Consider the following 17,590-nt stretch of genomic DNA (forward strand, 5'->3'; position numbering starts at 1 on the left):
ATGTATTTATTTTAAATGTTTATTAAACAGAATCATGGTAGTTAAACTGTAGACATAAATTATGCATCTGATAATTAATTCATATTTTAGCAGTAAAAATGTATTCTTTACAGTTATAAATACCTACAGTTAAAAGTTATTAAATATGCTAACTAATAAAATATTTATATTATCTTAACAAATATAAAAAAACATTCAGATTTAAGTTTAACTAGTAAGTAGGTAAATCATGATCCTTAGCACGTACTGCCTCATTAGGTAGTTTAAATTTGCTTCTGCCACATCTTACATTAATGTAATAGAGTACAACAAAGTAAAAATTACACGAGTAAGTTAATAGGTAAATATATCTACATTAAATACAAAATATTATTAATTATTATCCAATATTGGCTTAACTATTGAAAAAAAAAAAATATAGGAAAAGGAACTTAAATTGTATTACCTACCTCTAAAATTGATAGATCATTATTTGAAGGTTACTAGTGTTTTAGATACAGAAATTATGTTCTGGACAATTTATTTAAACATATTATAATTGATTTTTATTGTATGTATTTATAACAAATTATTAATTCAGGTATATTAATCATAAAAATGTTAAATACATAAAAAATAATGAAAAATAAAATGTGGTTTTTGACATTTGTTTTATTTACATTCTTTAATTTAATAATTGGAAATTTTTTTAAACTTTAGTTAAACATGAAACTGTTTAATAACCGATGGTCATTTAAATTAACTACAGATATAGATAAAGGAGAATCAATTAAAAACCTTTAATTTTCATTTACAATACTTAAAGAATTAAGATAAAAAACAAATAATTGTTGGTTAGAACAATTAACTTATGTTTACAAACATTACATGCCACCACCAGTTCTTTCTTGGTAAATTTCTATGACATCGTCATTGATCATACCTAGCTTTTTTGGGGTATCATCATCAGTGATCCGATGACCATCAAACACAAAACGCAACTCGCCCACCTGAAAACCCAACTTGCTGCAGTACGAGCGTTTCAGGCGAACCAAGGCTGTGGCAGCCTTCACACGGAAGTGCACCTCATTGGTCATATCACTAGTTATTACGCGTAGACGAATGTATTCATCAGCAGCTGCAGCTTTATCATCAGTAACTTCTAATGCACCGGCATTAGTATTGCCATCAACTTCTGTATTCTGTTCAGATGACTCTGCAATGTTGTTGGTTTCAGATGTGGATGGCAATGATTTGGATGCTTCTTCATCGCCAGACATTTTTCTATAATACAATTACAATCAATATAGGTAAGTAATATGTCTAGGTGAAAATAGAAAAATACTTAAAAGATATTCTACTTACGATTATGGTGTTTGAGATTTAAAATTAAATTACGCCCAGTCAGGATTTTCTTAATTATAATATGTCTATGAAAATTTGAAGACAATTGAAATTCAAATCCAATAAGGTTTAATCGACTAAAAATGGCGTCCAGAATGGCGATAATATATATATATGACAGGTGACGGGACCAGCAAAATTACTAAACAGTAAACGCTTTGAGACAAAAACAAACTATAGACGTTTCACGATACCACGATAGACGCTTTCCTTAACAATGTACATGAAATGATTACCTACAACAGTGCAGTTGGAGTACACTGTGCTTTGTTATCAACAGTGCAAAAATTGGGGGGAGGGCCGAGAACCCATTCTTCTCAAATAGAATATTATTGTCTTAGCGTATATCCTCCTTTTGGACATTTTAATATTCGAGTAGGCAAATTTTTTCCATATTTTTGCATCCCATTTTTATTTTGTTTTCCAATTCAAACACGCTGGTTCTATGGTTTGAGGTCTCCTCCACACACCGTAGCGGTGGCGGTGAATTCCTGCAGGACACATTTCACTGCTCACCACGGCGGTAAGGCCAAGACGATAGAATTTTATGCCGCCGCCACCAGACACTTTTGTAGGTAGGTACAACTGTTTATTACCTCGATAAATTGAAACCACAGAGCTTAGAAATCTGTGACTGTGATTGAAACAATTTGATATCCTTTTCAAAAGAGAAAATACAGATTTCGCGCATGTCGAATGATTCGATTGGTGCGTCGAGAACCACGTGATCACGCTAACAATGGGAAATTGGTGGGGGATGCGCGCCGCCGGACATAAATTGGTCGCCGGCCGGTATGTTCTTTTTTCAAATAGAGTATAATACCTTCATACGAATTTGTATTGGAAATGGTTATTTATACGTTCAAGGTTAAATTGAGTACCTACTTACCCTATTAATTATAATGTCATCCAAAAAAGAAAAAATATAATAAAAATTAATTTATTGAAAAACAAAAATTATTAACTAATAACTTTAGATTATCTTTGCAAAGATTTAATTTTGGCGGGAAAAATATAAATCTCAATTCAAATAGATTAGTAGGTATTTAATGTCGATGCCCAATGGTATTACTGTTTAACAAGTACACTAATTTTTTTTAAAGTATACATAATTTATCATAGTTAAACATTCAAACGACGTACAATAGATAAATATTAAAATCTACTTAGCAGGTAACCTCAGAATTCCATGGTGGCATGACCCTTTTATGATCTTTAATTTCTGTAGTATTATAATCTTCAAGACATTGAGTAATAAAATAAATCAATCAAAAATTTGAAACATAATTGAACATATTTATACAGAATCACTAACAAAATTGGATAAATTAAAAACAATATTGAAAAATTAAACGATCTAGCAAACATGTAACTGTTATTCTGAAGGATTACCTCTCCTACTTGGCTACTTAATGTGTTATGTACAAGGGCACAAGGACCTCGGTGTATAATATGAATGGTTCAATACACTAAACACAATTTACACAAAACAATTAAATTATATAAATAAATTCGATTAAGCGATTTGTAGGTATTATCCTTATTCCTTAGACCTTACAACAAATACAAGCGACACAACCTGTAAAGGATTAAGGAATGGTTTACGGAGCCCATGCGGCGGCGTCTTCAGGTCGATCCCATGGGTTGGGGAAGCAAAACAATGTTAGTCTTGACAAAATTTTAAAAAATGTATTTATCTATTGGCAAAAACAGAACATCTTACCGAGCCCATGCCAATGCGGCAATGCCCAATAGTATATATACCCAAAACTCAAAAGTTTAATGAAACCACGAGCAGCTGATAAAAGTCATAATGTAAATAGTACTCTACGTCTTTACTTTCAATTTTCATACGCGACCATGACCTTGATTGATTGATTTGTATGTTGTACCATTGAATAAATACTAGTATTTATAATCAATGATTGTACTTTTTAGCTTCTTCAGCAGCTGAAACGCTGCTAGTAAGCATTTTATTATTGTTCCGTATACCGTATTGGAATGGACGTCGGCAACATCACAATATAGGTAATGAACTGTAGTTGTATAGCAGGTTGTAAAGGTATTGTACTTACAGTGGCGTAATTAGGAATTTGTCCTGGGGGAGGGATATATATTTTTTTACACACAAAATATTAAATTTTCAAGTACGTTGGTGAGTATATAATATAATATATAATATTATGAAGGCTCTGGGGGGGAACTATCCCCCTCATGGCCTCATCCCCCCCTTAATTACGCCTCTGTGTACTTATTGTGCAATGTGTATAACATTATTTTTATTTTCTTCTTTTTCTTATCATTACCAAATATTTAGTTATATAAATAATAAAATATAAAACTTTTCTCTTAACTGATAGTGATGTCAGTCTGATACCGATAAGTGATTACAGGCATCAGTCGTGGGTCCGGCAACCTGACGGTCGCGCATTTTGCTTTTCATTTTGAATTGCAATTTGTTATTACTTAATTCAACTATTTCCATATAGTAGTCTAGCCCTGCTGGCTGCAATATTGTGCAACTTGTTTTGATCCCCATCTCGATTATCGACGTCCTTTGTTCATTGCAGACTGCAGTTGCAACTTGCATTCGACGATCGTCATTCATTCTATCCAAATACGAACTTCCGTGATCATGTTTTTGAACAAAATACCCAAGTGTCTGACGACGAAGGCTAACAGCGTCCCGTGTCTTTTCTATCATAAAAATGTAAGCGTTAAAATTCAGATCAGATCATTACTATAATATTAGTGTATTTACCTCAAGGGGGGGGGGGGGGTGGAGTAGAGTAATAATAATCAAATTACTCTTGTTGTATACAATTATATAATCATTTGATGCAATTTTTTCTCATCATTATTGTCTTAATAGTAAATTGTAAATGTCAATTGGACAAATACAAATGGCCGACCCCTTATATAGTATTATCCATTTAGTCTGTATAGTTACAATGTCAGATGTAAATACTATTTGACAAGTAACAACATGACATATATTATGCTTTATTGTATTCATATTAATTAACATTTCCCACAGGTGATTGACCATTATGAAAATCCCCGTAATGTTGGGACGTTGAATAAAAATGACAAGAATGTTGGAACTGGATTGGTTGGCGCACCGGCATGTGGTGATGTTATGAAGTTACAAATTAAAGTTAATGATAGTGGTAGAATTGTTGATGCCAAGTTTAAAACTTTTGGCTGCGGATCTGCTATTGCTTCTAGTTCACTAGCTACAGAATGGGTTATGGGAAAAACTGTTAGTTTATATAAATATTTATTGTATTCTATGACCTATAATATATCTATACATATATATATTTATTTAAATACCTAATGTATTATAAGGTTGATGAAGCACTTTCCTTAAAGAACACGGACATCGCTAAAGAACTATCTTTGCCTCCAGTAAAGCTTCACTGTTCAAGTAATTGTTGAATTTTTATATGTAATAACAATAGATTGCATAAGTTAAAATATATAAGATTGGACTTTTAGTTATAATTTCTTCATTCTAATAACAGATAACTTGCCAATATACTTATTTCTTTTTTTGTTATAGATATTGTGATATATTTTAATAATTTAATATTTTTTCTTTTATAGTGTTGGCTGAGGATGCTATTAAAGCAGCATTATCTGATTATCGTATTAAACAACAAGAGAAGAAAAAATCAGAAGACCAGGAATAATGAACGTGTTACCTAGTAATAATTTTATAAAATTGTATTTGTTGTCTTTGAAATTATCATATTTATAAATTGCATAAAAAAAATTATAGATACTATATTTATAAATGATTAGTATAATATAATCTCATATTTTAGCAATTCTAGTTTAAAATAAATTATTGTTAAATATTTGAAAATTGTTATTACTTTCCTGGTATAACATTTCTAAATCAACTAAAAATAAATTATTTTTATCATGAAAATTTAAATAATTAGTTACTTAAAATTTAAATTTATAGTTCATAGTATTATATTGATTAATTGTAAAATAATACTTAAAAAACAATTTTTGCAGTTTGTATTATAAATTCACATTTTAATGAAAATATTACAATGGTCATTAACATGTGAAAAATACTCATATAATATACAATAAATTAAATTATCAAAAACTTAAGTGAATTCTTCAAAGGTAAAGTTTGAGAAAACAATGCACTATCAGACCAATGTCTTCAAAATATATACACAAATATCATAAGGAAAAAAAGATTTTTTGTTAGTATCCTAAATTGGTTCTTCACTACAAGTTACCACTATGCGTCGTTTCATTCAGTGTTATTAAACTAATGATTTTGTGGCAGCTTAAAGTATAAATAAGGAGGTTAAATATTCAATCGACTGCCATATTTTTCTATTCTCTGCAAGATTGATAATTGCTATCATATGAAGGAGATTTAAAGGTATGGAATATATTATAAAGGAGGATCCGTTAATAGAACTTAAGCTATAACTTTACAAAAATGGTAAATCGCTTGGATAACTGCACTTTAAAGAAGATAACTTTGGATAATCTAACCTAAACTCAACAATAAATTCAAGAACATAGTACATGATTAGAACTAGATATTAAATATTAACTATTATAATAATTAATTTAAATGTACTATAAATTGATAAAGGTATATTGTATACCTATTGTGTATTGATACTTATTAAAATTGATAAAGATCAAAGGTAGAATTCATTATTCACCATAATTGCAAAAATACACTTCAATTAAACTAGTAAATTATAAAACATTTATACACTCATTATTGCTTCTAATATAAAATGGCATTATACAAAATCATATGTTTATAAAAATCATTTATTTACAAACACAAATCACTTAAGATAATATTTGTTATAATTAACTGAGAAAATATTAATTTGAGTGGAATATACAAAATTATAAATACTCTATTAAAAAAAAATTCAACGCAAAGAAAAACATTTTTTTTTTTTTTTTTAAATTTAATACTTATTTTAGGAATGTGGATTAAAGATAATCACAATTTTGAAAACATTAAATTTTAATACTGTCTGTTTTAAAATATAATAAGTATATATAATATATAATATACTATATACATGATCCTTAAGATAATTTAAAAATAAAAATACTGTTTATGTTTAAATCTCATACTTAGCTTTTTCAGCCCATTTTGAGTTATTTAAGCATCTAATAAAGATCTTATTTTGTATAACACAAAGAAAAAAGACATTTCCATAATTCTAAAATGTCTAATTTTTAAAAGCCAGTTTAGTGTCAGCAAAGTAGACTTATTTAAATTATCATATACTTTGAATTCTGATTAAAAGTTTTAATTCAGATTTTTCACTTTGAGTCATTGCTAGTTAATCTTTTTTCTTTGGTTTTTTCGGATTACGACTCCTGGATTTAGCTTTGCATAATGGACAAATTGGAGCATTACGATGAATTTGTTGATGACACGATAAGCATGATTTCATTGGAGGTGGTTGTTGTCTAAAAAAACAAACAGTACACATGTTAATAATGATAATAATTAAAAAACTAAATTTGTACATTTTTGATTATTTGTTTTTTTTTTAGACTTGAATTGTAGCATTCGAGACTAGGCAGCTAGTACTATAGTAGGGATTTTGAATAATCTTCAATTTATGATACAAACATAACCTAAAAACTGAAAAAACCTAAATGCCATAAACTATAGTTTATAGGTTTATGCAACAATTTAAATATACCATATAACTAGTATATTATCTATGTATAATCTATGCTGAATACCAAATTTTATTTATTCTAAATAATATAAAAGTTGAAATAAAAAAAGATTTCCATTAACTATTAAATATAATCCCTGGTGTTTGAAAAGCCCATATTAATTAGCTAAAAAAAACAATTAATTAAGTATACGCTTTTAAATAAAATTGAGTATCGATAACTCAAATTTTTTTCTTGCCCCTTGAAGTGTGTTTTTAAGTTATGTGTGAGATATACAACTTGAAAAATAAATAGTCAAATTTATTTTTAATCCCTGGAGATTCTAGTTTTGAGACTACTGTATTATGATTAATGATTTAATATTACGTTTTTAAAATATTTATGTATTATATTGTAAAATATTAAACCAACAAATTAATTTCATGACTAAAATACTTGTTGATTTTAATTACTGTAAAATGAAATAATATAATAATAACCAGTGGCGTATTTAGGGCAGGGCTTCAAATTGGGAGGTCACAATACTCAATTTTTATCATGCATTTAAAAAAAATAAAAAATAATTTTATTAGTTTAAGAATATTTATGTTAAAAATAAAACAAAACTAAAAAATTTTTTATACGTGAAGACCAAAACTTAGTGTAACTAGGAAAAAATTAGAGATTATAAATGTTACCTTGAGCACAGTATTAACGAAATAGAACGAACATTTTGTAATGATTCTTACCTGTTTAAAGCCAATTATAATAATTGTACTATACTATTAGGAATTTTAATACAAGGCAGAAAATACTACAAAAAAGTATAACCAAGATATTTTTTCAGATTTTGTACACCAGAAACTATATTGTTTCGATCATGTTTTAAGGATATCATATCGACTAAATTCAAAACAATGTAAGAAATTGTAGAAATGTTATTAATTGAATATTCTCCTCTTACAACATACCCTGATGTAAGCACTGCTTTTAATTTAAACTTGACATTACCCATCACGGTTGCAGCAGCAGAATGATCATTCTCAAAACTGAAAATAATAAAAAATTATTTACGAGGTACGATGGCAGCCTTTGGTTGATTAATTATTTCCATTGAAAATTAATTTAGAGGAAGCCTTGGTCTTTGGACAAGTTGGCTAAAAACGAAGGCTCAAACATTTTATTTTTGGGTACCTATACAATGTTATTCTTTTAAATAAATTTATAAGTAGTAAAACAGTTATAGTATAAATTATTATAATTTTTTTTTATTAGCTTTCATCTTCACTATTTAATAATTTTTGTGTTTAAGGGAATTTACCCCCAATAGGGCCACCAAATTTTACTCTACGCCACTGATAATAACTATTATATTATATATTTTATTAATATCATGCCTAAAAAAGTTTAAACTATGAATAATAAAAAAATACATAATAAAGATTAAGAATTGCATGTTCCACAAAAGCAATAAAAACATTCTATATAACAATACATAGAATACATATACAGGATGATTCATTAAGTGTAAAACAGTCATTATCTCAAAAAGTATTAATGTTTTTGAAAATATTATAAGGATAAAAAATATTTAAAAATATATTTTTTATTAATAGAAACGTTGTTTTTTCAACAACTTGAAACTATGTAAAAAATTATTTCAAAAACATTAATACTTTTTAAGATAATGAGAGTTTTGCGCTTAATGAATCACCCTGTATAATGTTACATTATAAGTACCTGAATGCTGGCGGTCCAGGAATTGGAGGTATTGGTCTAGTATCTACAGGTCCACCATTAACCATTTTGCTACTAGTTGCAAGTTGTTGAAGTGGAGCTGCTTGAGATCCAAGAAAAGCTGCTACAGCTGCTTGAGCATGCTGATGTGCTTGAGTTAAGTTCTGCACACTATCGCCATTGTGCCAATCTGAATTTGGAGGTGTTGACACAGCAGGTTTAATTTGTTTTTCAAAATAGGTTTGGACAAATAAACTGTAACAAAAATAGTTCAAATTAATTACAAAAAAATCTAAGATAATTAGGAAAAAAAATTAAAAAGGATTTTTTTTAAAATATATTTTGAAAGCCATATTATTCTTAAATGTTCAGTTATATTATACTATTATTGGTATGTCAAATATAACTACCATGTACACGAGCAATACAAAATTATGAAATCCTATCATGAAGTTAACATTAGATCAAAGTATAAAACTACAAATTAAACAAATTTAAGCCACTATTGATAATTAAAATAGTTTCCATTAAATGCATCAAATTAATTTATATTTATATTTTCTTTTGTAAACTCATATTTATAGTTTTATTCAAATCATTTTTTAAATTTACATTATTACAACTTACAAATTACCTTTTGAATTAGATTTTATATTTTAAACTGCAAGATAATCACATAACTAATACCAATTGTATAACATAGCCATACAACAATTTTCTACTAAATTTAAAATTAAATGCTTACTCTGGTCGCAGAAGATCACTTTCTTCTTCATGAAGTTCTGGTAACCGTTCAAGTCCAAGTAAATCCCTACGCATAAGGTCAATATCTGTCTTAAGAGGTTTATATTCATCGTGGACTTGTTTAGCACGCTCCATAGATCGATTTCTAGATTCTTCAGCTTTTTTTATCACACTTTCCATCTACAAATAGGTCATGATATATAAAATCATACATCTATAATTCTAAAATTGAAAATATTTAAACAAACCGCATTTATATCAGCATGTATTTGTCTAAGTTCTTCTACATGTGCCATTTTTTCTTGTAGTAGCAGTTCCAATTCTTTGCGATACTCAATAAGACATTTATCTTCTTGATCACTTGCTTCAATTTCTTTCAAAATGTTCATTTTTAGAGTTTCCAATTTTTCAGTTTTGTCTCTAAAACAATAATATTGTACATTATATATGAAAAACAATACATTTCAACAAACAAAACAATCCAAGTGTAACCAGTCAGTTATTTATTTAAAAAAATATAAAGATTTATCCCACCAAGATTGAAGATAGATAGACCTATACCTACTTACAACAAACAGTTATAGTCGGTTATAGATAACCTACTGCTTAGGACAGAAACCAATAAGAATATCATGACATATTCATAGGAAGGTACTCGGTAATTTATCAAAATAATTGTTAGTTTGAGCGCAATATGGTTCGTCAATCGTCAAGATGATTACCCTGTCGATCTCCACCGTTGTCTAAGACCGTGAAAAGTCTATCACAAGATCATACACACAAGACGGGTGGACGTCCGAAAACTCGAATAAGGGCGGCATTAAGGGTTGAGGGCACGAAAACGATAGGTGAACGATGAGCAATCAGCCGGGTATCGACGGGACAAATGATTAACGGCCCGAACGCTCTGGCCGGGATGGGACTGGACCTAACTCTACTCGGCCGAGATGGGCACGTACGATCTCGTGTCTCACCTGATGTCTTTCAACGCGTCGAGTTTTTTGAACACCTCGTCGCTCTGGACTTCTTCGGTCATGTTTACGGACATTGCGGTGTTGACACGCAGACGAACGATCAAAACAACAACAAAAACAACGGTACGCTAGGACGTGTCTTGCGGCGATAAAATCGATATTTTAACGGGCTGCGGGGCGAGTGTCGTGAAAAAGCGGAGCGGACGGTCGGGAAGATGACCACCGCGGGACCCAGATGCACGGACAGTCACCGTTATCAGTGTGGCGTTATCAATGCGCAAAAAGGGTGTTTGGCGTTTGCGAAATTCGTGATCCCCAAAGATAATTTTCTTGAGGGATATCATCGGTTTCGACGTCGTTTGCCCGGGGTCCCGACCGAAGAAACCGCTTTCTCCGAGCCTACAGCTTGGGCACAATATCGCGTTCCCACTTCCCCCTGTTACGGTTGTTATTCATTACCGCTCACTTTACGGTTTCGCGATCACGAGCGTAATCAGCCATCGGAGTCATCGGACCGATGTCCGCGCGTCCGCCGACTATCATTCATAAATCATAATGGACAATGATTCAACAATAATATTGCTTTGCGGGACCGGACACGCCAAACCATAGAACTATTTTTTCTTTTCTTCCACGGACGTGTCGTCGTTGCCGCCGCTGATCGACTCTTCCATGACCGTCATTGTGTCATTAGAAAAAATAATATAATTATATTATCGGTCGCTCGGCGCGGGTCGCGCAGTGCGCGCACAGCTGATTCCGACGTTTGTTCAGTCGCAATAACGAAGCTGTGTCGACGAAGTCAGTGTACAACATCATAAACACTGTCCAGAAGTCTTTATTCCGATTTTACACACACACACGCACACGAACACAATCCCACGAATCACGCGTAAGTATACAACACACACATATATATATATGATATTATTATTATTGTATAATATTATATCTATATACGTCGTGCTTGCACAACACACACGTCACACGACGGTCGTCTTTAATAATAATATTCTGCGCTCGTTTTATTTGTTGTAGCCGCAACAGCACTGCTGCACCGTGGACTGTAACGTTACGTGTGGCAATTGATCGCAGTCGATCGCTTTGTGTGCTGTTGTCGAGTTGTCACTAGTCTCGTGTCTGCGTCCACCGACTCCCCGACGGTTCTTTGCATTGTCGACGTCCGTGCCTGTCCGCACACGATACCACACGCCCACATTTGTCACCGTCACCATCACCATCGTACACTCGACAAAATGGTCTTGTTGAAAACAACCGTTGTCGTCCTACTGGCCGTCGCGTGCGTGTCCGCCGCCGCCGCCAACTCGACCGCCATCAAGTCGCCGCTAGCCGATGATGTCCACCAGGATAAACCCGATGTGTCCGTCCATGCCGGTGAGTATCCGCCATTGTGCCCCCGGTCGCTAGATCTATACGACGGCAATATTAATAACAATATCGACAGTCGTCCGTTCAAGGTCAACGGCGACGTCACACAGTACGCTTCGCTGTTGGTCTCCCAGTCCCAATCGGTTTTCCTCTCGGATCGCCATTGTCCGACGAGCCTGTCGCACGCGCAAATCCGTTACCGGAAATTAAAAACTATATAGATAACGAGCTGAGGGGTTTTTGCGATTGCACCCACACCACCCACGCATTGAAACCACCGATTCCGTGGCGTTTCGATTGTGACTTCTGTACTCCGCATGCCGACGTACCGTCCACCTCACTCCTTCTGCCCACCACCCACTGGACTTTGGCCGCGGTGTTTACAAGTTGCGTTCCCGACGTCACGTAATTTGTGTTGTGACTTGTGAGCAATGTGAGCGCATAGTTGTCATTGCTATCTATAGGCTAGGTTATTAATTGTCAGTTATTGATTTATCGCAAATGATTGTTTTCTACGTTAACATTGGTATCCGCCCCCGTCAGTTTTTCTCTCTTGTTCACTGTTTTTAAACACTGCTCAGTGCTTACTGTGTTCAAGGTTGAGAAATTAGGCCACAATGGTTTTGCCTGTGTCACTGCGACTAGATGATTAAAGAGTTATTTCTGTTTATAGAAATACAACCGATACAACAAAACTGCCTTAACAACATGTAATATTTCTCATATATCACAACTGACTGATTGAATTATATTACAGATGTGGTGGTTCATTGTTATTTAACAATAGCATGTCTTTGATAACTTTACATTGTGCTACCATTATTTCTTATTATAAATGCATCACAGTGAATATATGGCCTTTTATATTTTTCTGCTTTTAAACAACTTATTGGATTAATAATTATTATCGCATTTGATGTGTTGACGTTAAGTCAATTAAAAAAAATGTTATCTTGTTTTTACAAACAAACTGATGAATTGATCATATTATGACTTCGTTCTTTCTTTACAGTTTCAATCTATTGCATGTTTGAAGTAAATTATCTTACAAATTATAGAATATTTAATTTTGTTAGTATGAAATATCTAGCTATATAGTAACTAATGATACAGCCATAAATGTATTAATAATTTTGTTTAAATATTGACTAGGGTTATTAGGAATAAAATAAATTATGATTTATGAGTATTGACTATGTTTTAATTAGTAGGGTAGTTAAATATGATTTTGATATTATTATTAAACTTGAATGAGTTAAATGAATATGGTTTTCTATACTCCGGTCCAAATAGGAGTGCACCGGTTATGCGCGCTTTTTCCCCTTCCATCAGTCACCATAATATATGCCTTTATGTGGACACCGTATGGAAAAAGGTCACCGCCTGACGCACTCTTATTTGGACTGGAGTATCGTATTTAAACACATTATGTAACAATTTAATTTTAAATAAGCATTGATTATCTACACAAGTAAAATTGCATTTAAGTTTCTTCATTAATTCTTTTAACAAAATAGGTAATGTTTTTTGGTGAATAAATAGTTAATAATGTAAATATTTGTTACATTTGATTTTTAGCTTACATTATTGCTTATTGTTTTATATTTAATTGTCTCATACAGGGTTGGGGCATTTTATTGCAGTCTAATTTTTACCTTGTGTTTTTAAATCTCGATGTTTGTGGGTACCTATTGTAAATATGTATTTTTTTCTCGATTGTGTACTGGTAATTTACCTTGAATATAATAGACAGGACATTTAATATCAAAACAAACTAGAAAATGTCAAATTTAAAGTATCATATTAAGTAATTATTAAATATTTACTGTAGGTATGTCTTATATTTGGCTGTGTATATTGAATATAATGATAATTATCTAAATCAATTTTCCTTTGATAAAATAAATTGATTATTTGTACTGACTATTGTTTTTCAATTAATGGTCCAATACATTCAGCCCGTTTTGTCCATGTTAAATCACATTTATATTGTACTTGTTTTTAAGCACTAAAATTAACCTATATCTGTAATATTACAATTGTTTATAATATTTTATTATTTTATGTTAATTTTTAGGCCCTATCTTGACTAGATTTAGATAGCCTAGTTGTTTGACAATTTTTGTCGAGATTTTTGTTTAATCTTTGTAACATTGTTTATCAATTTTAATTGGAAAAAAATAATTTGATCTTTGTTATACATGCTTTGACATTTTACAATATTGACTAATTGATCTTATCTATTATTTCAATAGAGTCTTATTCTATTTCAGTTTTGTTTTTGAAATTGATCACTTTAGATTCTTAGTGTGATGAGGAATGCAGGGGCGTAATTTCAGTTTTTTTTAAAGTTGGTGCCAACATTTTTGCAGGCCATGTAAAATCAATATCGGGTCACAATCATAGGCACCCAATGAGGGAGGACATAACCTCTCTGTAGCCTGTAGAATATTTGTGCAATTTATTTAATATATTGTCACTTATATTAGTACCTATGAAAATATAACCATTGTTACTATTTTTATCTAATTAATTATGTGTACATTTAATAATAATGTATTTATTTGTGTATCTATTTGTTTTGTGGCTCCTAGTAGGGTACACTTGTTAATTAAATGTATGGGTTTAAACACCTTGATAATCAAATGAATAAAATTTTCATAAAACTTTTTTCGCTGTGCTCGAAATATGAAATTTACTCTGAGCACAATATATACAGGCCACTTAATTTATATTTATATATTTTTCCATTTCCTATTTAAATTTAACAAGTTAAATTCAATTTAATTAAGTTATAAAAAGAAAAAAAACATTTACCTACTTTGTATCATAAAACAATTTTATACAAGTGGATATCTTAGATTTTTCAACTTTGAAAATTTAACTAATGCATGGCTTGGGTTTATATTTATAGCCTCTTATTTTTCTAATCTACCCTCCAATTAGTCACTTAAGGGTTCATCTTCCATAATTAACGTGATGTAAGATTAAGTCATGAGAACAATTTTTATTTGAAGCTGTACTTCCAGTAGGTAAAGTTAGAATTAAAGATATTATTAATAATGCTACTGGAAAATAAGGAAATAATTTCACCTAAATTAAGATTGGTTTTTTTTTTTTTTGGATAATCTAGGATTTTGCGAAGAGAAATTTGAATACAATTTTTGACTTATTAGGTAAATTGAAAATAATTAGTGGCTTATAAAGAATATTAATTGAGGACAGTTAGGAGAAAAAAAATATCACTGGACACATCAAAGTTTTCACACATCTTAAACAAAACTTTGCTCTAGAAAAATTGCTTTAATAAGTTTTTGAAAATATGAAACAATCGAAATTTTTTTTTTAAGATACTGTTTTAATATCTATTTTGATACACTGGTAGGTCTATCTGATATAGGCACATGTATTTTATTTTTTTGCTGGCCAAGGAAGACATTTTTAAAAGTTGGGTAAAAATGCATCCCCCCCCCCCTCTTCCCTCCTAAAATGACGCCTATGGAGGAATATTGATATTTTTAAATGTGATAGTAATTAGACAAAATTAAAAATATATACATATAAATTATATTATATACCAGACCCGTAATCTAAATATAAAAAGCGACTGATTGAATTCATTTGCAGTGCTGCCACCGCATCATATAAAATGATAACCTTACTCCAGGGTCAACCAACGTTGTACTATGATATTTTTTACATACCTTTATAAAACTTTCAAATAAAAGTAAATAATAATTATACATTTTTAACAAAGTAACATGATTAATAATATAACTAATCTCAAAAAAAAAAAAATAAGACAAATTTTACAAATATCCTTAAATGTATTTCACACATTTTATTTATTTGTCTTAATGGTATATTTTTGTTGTATAAATTGAATACCAGTTAAAAAATATTATAGGAAATAACTCATTAAAATAGTAAAGATATCTATTATAGAAATATAGAGAAATATCTACTCTTTAGATTAGGTAAATGACGTAATTTCAGGCCTGGTGGCTGGGTGATATATTGTTTACAGCTCGATTGTGGTGATAACAAACAAGTTACATTTATTTTAAGCATCAATTTAGTTAAATTTCTAATCATTATTGGTCAGTCTATCTACAAATTTTCTATTTCTCCATTTTTGAAGTTTTACGCAACAACACATTTTTTGGACTTAAATTTTCATAATAAGTCTGAAAAATAATATATAATCAAAATTTTAATTATTTATTTTTTAACAAATTATTAGAATTTATTGCTTTGCAAATCTTTTTAACATAGATTTATTTTTGGGCTGGACACAATCTAACCAATTTTGTGTATCTCACTGTTAGTTGCCATAGAAACACAAATCAAAAATTAAAATATCTATGATTCCTCAATCTTCTTTGCAGAACAAAAATATCTATATTATAGTAGCATGTCACTTATATTTTAAGAATGATATAATGAAAACCTCTGTAAAAAGTATTTTACTTGTTACTATATTTTATCATAATTTTTATGTATTTTTTTTTTTTAGAACCAACGAAACCACCAACAATAATTACTACAGTACCTACAACGGCTATACCAAATAACAGTACTACTACATCAGTAACGCCTACTTCAAAACCAACCACAACTCCATTACCAATTACCACAACTACCTCCACTACTACTGCATCACCAAATGTAACAACTACAAATAAACCATCAACAACTACACTCTCACCAAGTACAACTACTTTGAGTCCAAATGTTACGACTGTTATTCCTCCAACCACTACAGAACCATCTCCAGCACCTTCTCCGGCTAGAAGTTGGGATGGTCCAAGTTTCTTAGGTATGATAGAAATTAATTTATATTTAAATAAATATAAAAGTAACTTTTTATTATATGTTTTTATTCATTAATTTCAGGTGGCATGGTCCTAGCTTTTGGTATAGTTGCAGTCGGATTTGTTGGATACCGATTCTTCTACTTGGGACGTGGAGGTGCCTACCATACTTTGTGAACATTGATAATCTGATCAAATTATAAAAAATATAATATTTTTTTTATATATAGGGCTATTTAATTTAATTCAAAAACCTATATAATTGTAAAAATATTTTACTGATTATTTATTTAAAAAATAGAGCACCCTTTCTCAAAATTCAGTGCTCATTATTTATTTTTTAGTCGCATATTTAAATGCTTCATACAAAATTAGGAATTTGGAAATCCATCGTAGATATTAGTATTGTTTATTCAGTTCATATTTGTTTTTTTTTTTTTTTTTTAAATAATGAATAGTTAACATTTGACAAACTGTTCTTATTCAATTTATTTTGGTGATAACTAATGTAAAATTATTTTTTAAGTATTTTTTTATATAATTAAACGCTGTAAAGATAATTTTGTTTTTTATTTTAAACTATGTTTCATGTGGGTTTTATATTTATGTATTCATTTATAAGAGAAGGCATATATAAGTGTGAAGTAAATCAAAAATTATTTAATTTTATAAAGTATACTAAATAGGAATGTTTTACTCTACACAAAATGGCATATTCCGCTGTACATGATTATTACGTTAGTAATGAAGCAGATAAATTATCTATAAAATAATAGATAAAAAGTTCAAATGGGTTAAAACTAATTGTGTAACGAAAATTATTTAAATGACATTATTTTCTTTTCAGTAATTTATCAGCTGTTTGATAGT

The 17,590-nt window shown here is 30.3% G+C and overlaps 4 protein-coding genes across 7 annotated transcripts; 2 read left to right on the top strand and 2 right to left on the bottom strand.

Moving 5' to 3' along the window:
• Nucleotides 1-518: 518 nt before the first annotated feature.
• On the bottom strand, nucleotides 519-1,740 carry LOC132952170 (small ubiquitin-related modifier-like). Its single transcript, XM_061024363.1, has 2 exons — nucleotides 1,345-1,740; nucleotides 519-1,263 (listed from the first exon to the last, which is right to left on the bottom strand). Exon 2 carries the CDS (start codon nucleotides 1,257-1,259, stop codon nucleotides 864-866), a length of 396 nt encoding a protein of 131 aa, XP_060880346.1. The 5' UTR covers nucleotides 1,260-1,263; nucleotides 1,345-1,740; the 3' UTR covers nucleotides 519-863.
• Nucleotides 1,202-5,246, top strand: LOC132952168 (iron-sulfur cluster assembly scaffold protein IscU). Of its 3 annotated transcripts, none has more exons than XM_061024359.1 (6): nucleotides 1,202-1,289; nucleotides 3,322-3,411; nucleotides 3,954-4,093; nucleotides 4,421-4,645; nucleotides 4,735-4,813; nucleotides 4,993-5,246. In XM_061024359.1, the coding sequence occupies exons 1-6, from the start codon at nucleotides 1,217-1,219 to the stop codon at nucleotides 5,076-5,078; spliced, it is 693 nt and encodes a 230-aa protein (XP_060880342.1). In that variant the 5' UTR covers nucleotides 1,202-1,216; the 3' UTR covers nucleotides 5,079-5,246. The 3 variants fall into 3 exon arrangements, with proteins under 3 accessions (XP_060880342.1, XP_060880344.1, XP_060880343.1); XM_061024360.1 differs by lacking the exon at nucleotides 1,202-1,289 and adding an exon at nucleotides 1,775-1,958; XM_061024361.1 differs by lacking the exon at nucleotides 3,322-3,411.
• A 940-nt stretch (nucleotides 5,247-6,186) lies between these two features.
• LOC132952167 (zinc finger C4H2 domain-containing protein) lies at nucleotides 6,187-11,116 on the bottom strand. 2 transcript variants are annotated; one of them, XM_061024357.1, is made up of 6 exons: nucleotides 10,518-11,116; nucleotides 9,792-9,963; nucleotides 9,545-9,723; nucleotides 8,803-9,054; nucleotides 8,034-8,111; nucleotides 6,187-6,864 (listed from the first exon to the last, which is right to left on the bottom strand). In XM_061024357.1, exons 1-6 carry the CDS (start codon nucleotides 10,589-10,591, stop codon nucleotides 6,735-6,737), a joined length of 885 nt encoding a protein of 294 aa, XP_060880340.1. In that variant the 5' UTR covers nucleotides 10,592-11,116; the 3' UTR covers nucleotides 6,187-6,734. The 2 variants fall into 2 exon arrangements, with proteins under 2 accessions (XP_060880340.1, XP_060880341.1); XM_061024358.1 differs by lacking the exon at nucleotides 8,034-8,111.
• Nucleotides 11,117-11,269: 153 nt separating this feature from the next.
• On the top strand, nucleotides 11,270-17,280 carry LOC132952169 (uncharacterized). Its single transcript, XM_061024362.1, has 4 exons — nucleotides 11,270-11,409; nucleotides 11,556-11,912; nucleotides 16,423-16,725; nucleotides 16,803-17,280. Exons 2-4 carry the CDS (start codon nucleotides 11,774-11,776, stop codon nucleotides 16,895-16,897), a joined length of 537 nt encoding a protein of 178 aa, XP_060880345.1. The 5' UTR covers nucleotides 11,270-11,409; nucleotides 11,556-11,773; the 3' UTR covers nucleotides 16,898-17,280.
• Nucleotides 17,281-17,590: the final 310 nt, after the last annotated feature.

The sequence above is a fragment of the Metopolophium dirhodum genome, chromosome 9 (genome assembly GCF_019925205.1).
Source record: "Metopolophium dirhodum isolate CAU chromosome 9, ASM1992520v1, whole genome shotgun sequence".
Taxonomy (NCBI): domain Eukaryota; kingdom Metazoa; phylum Arthropoda; class Insecta; order Hemiptera; family Aphididae; genus Metopolophium; species Metopolophium dirhodum.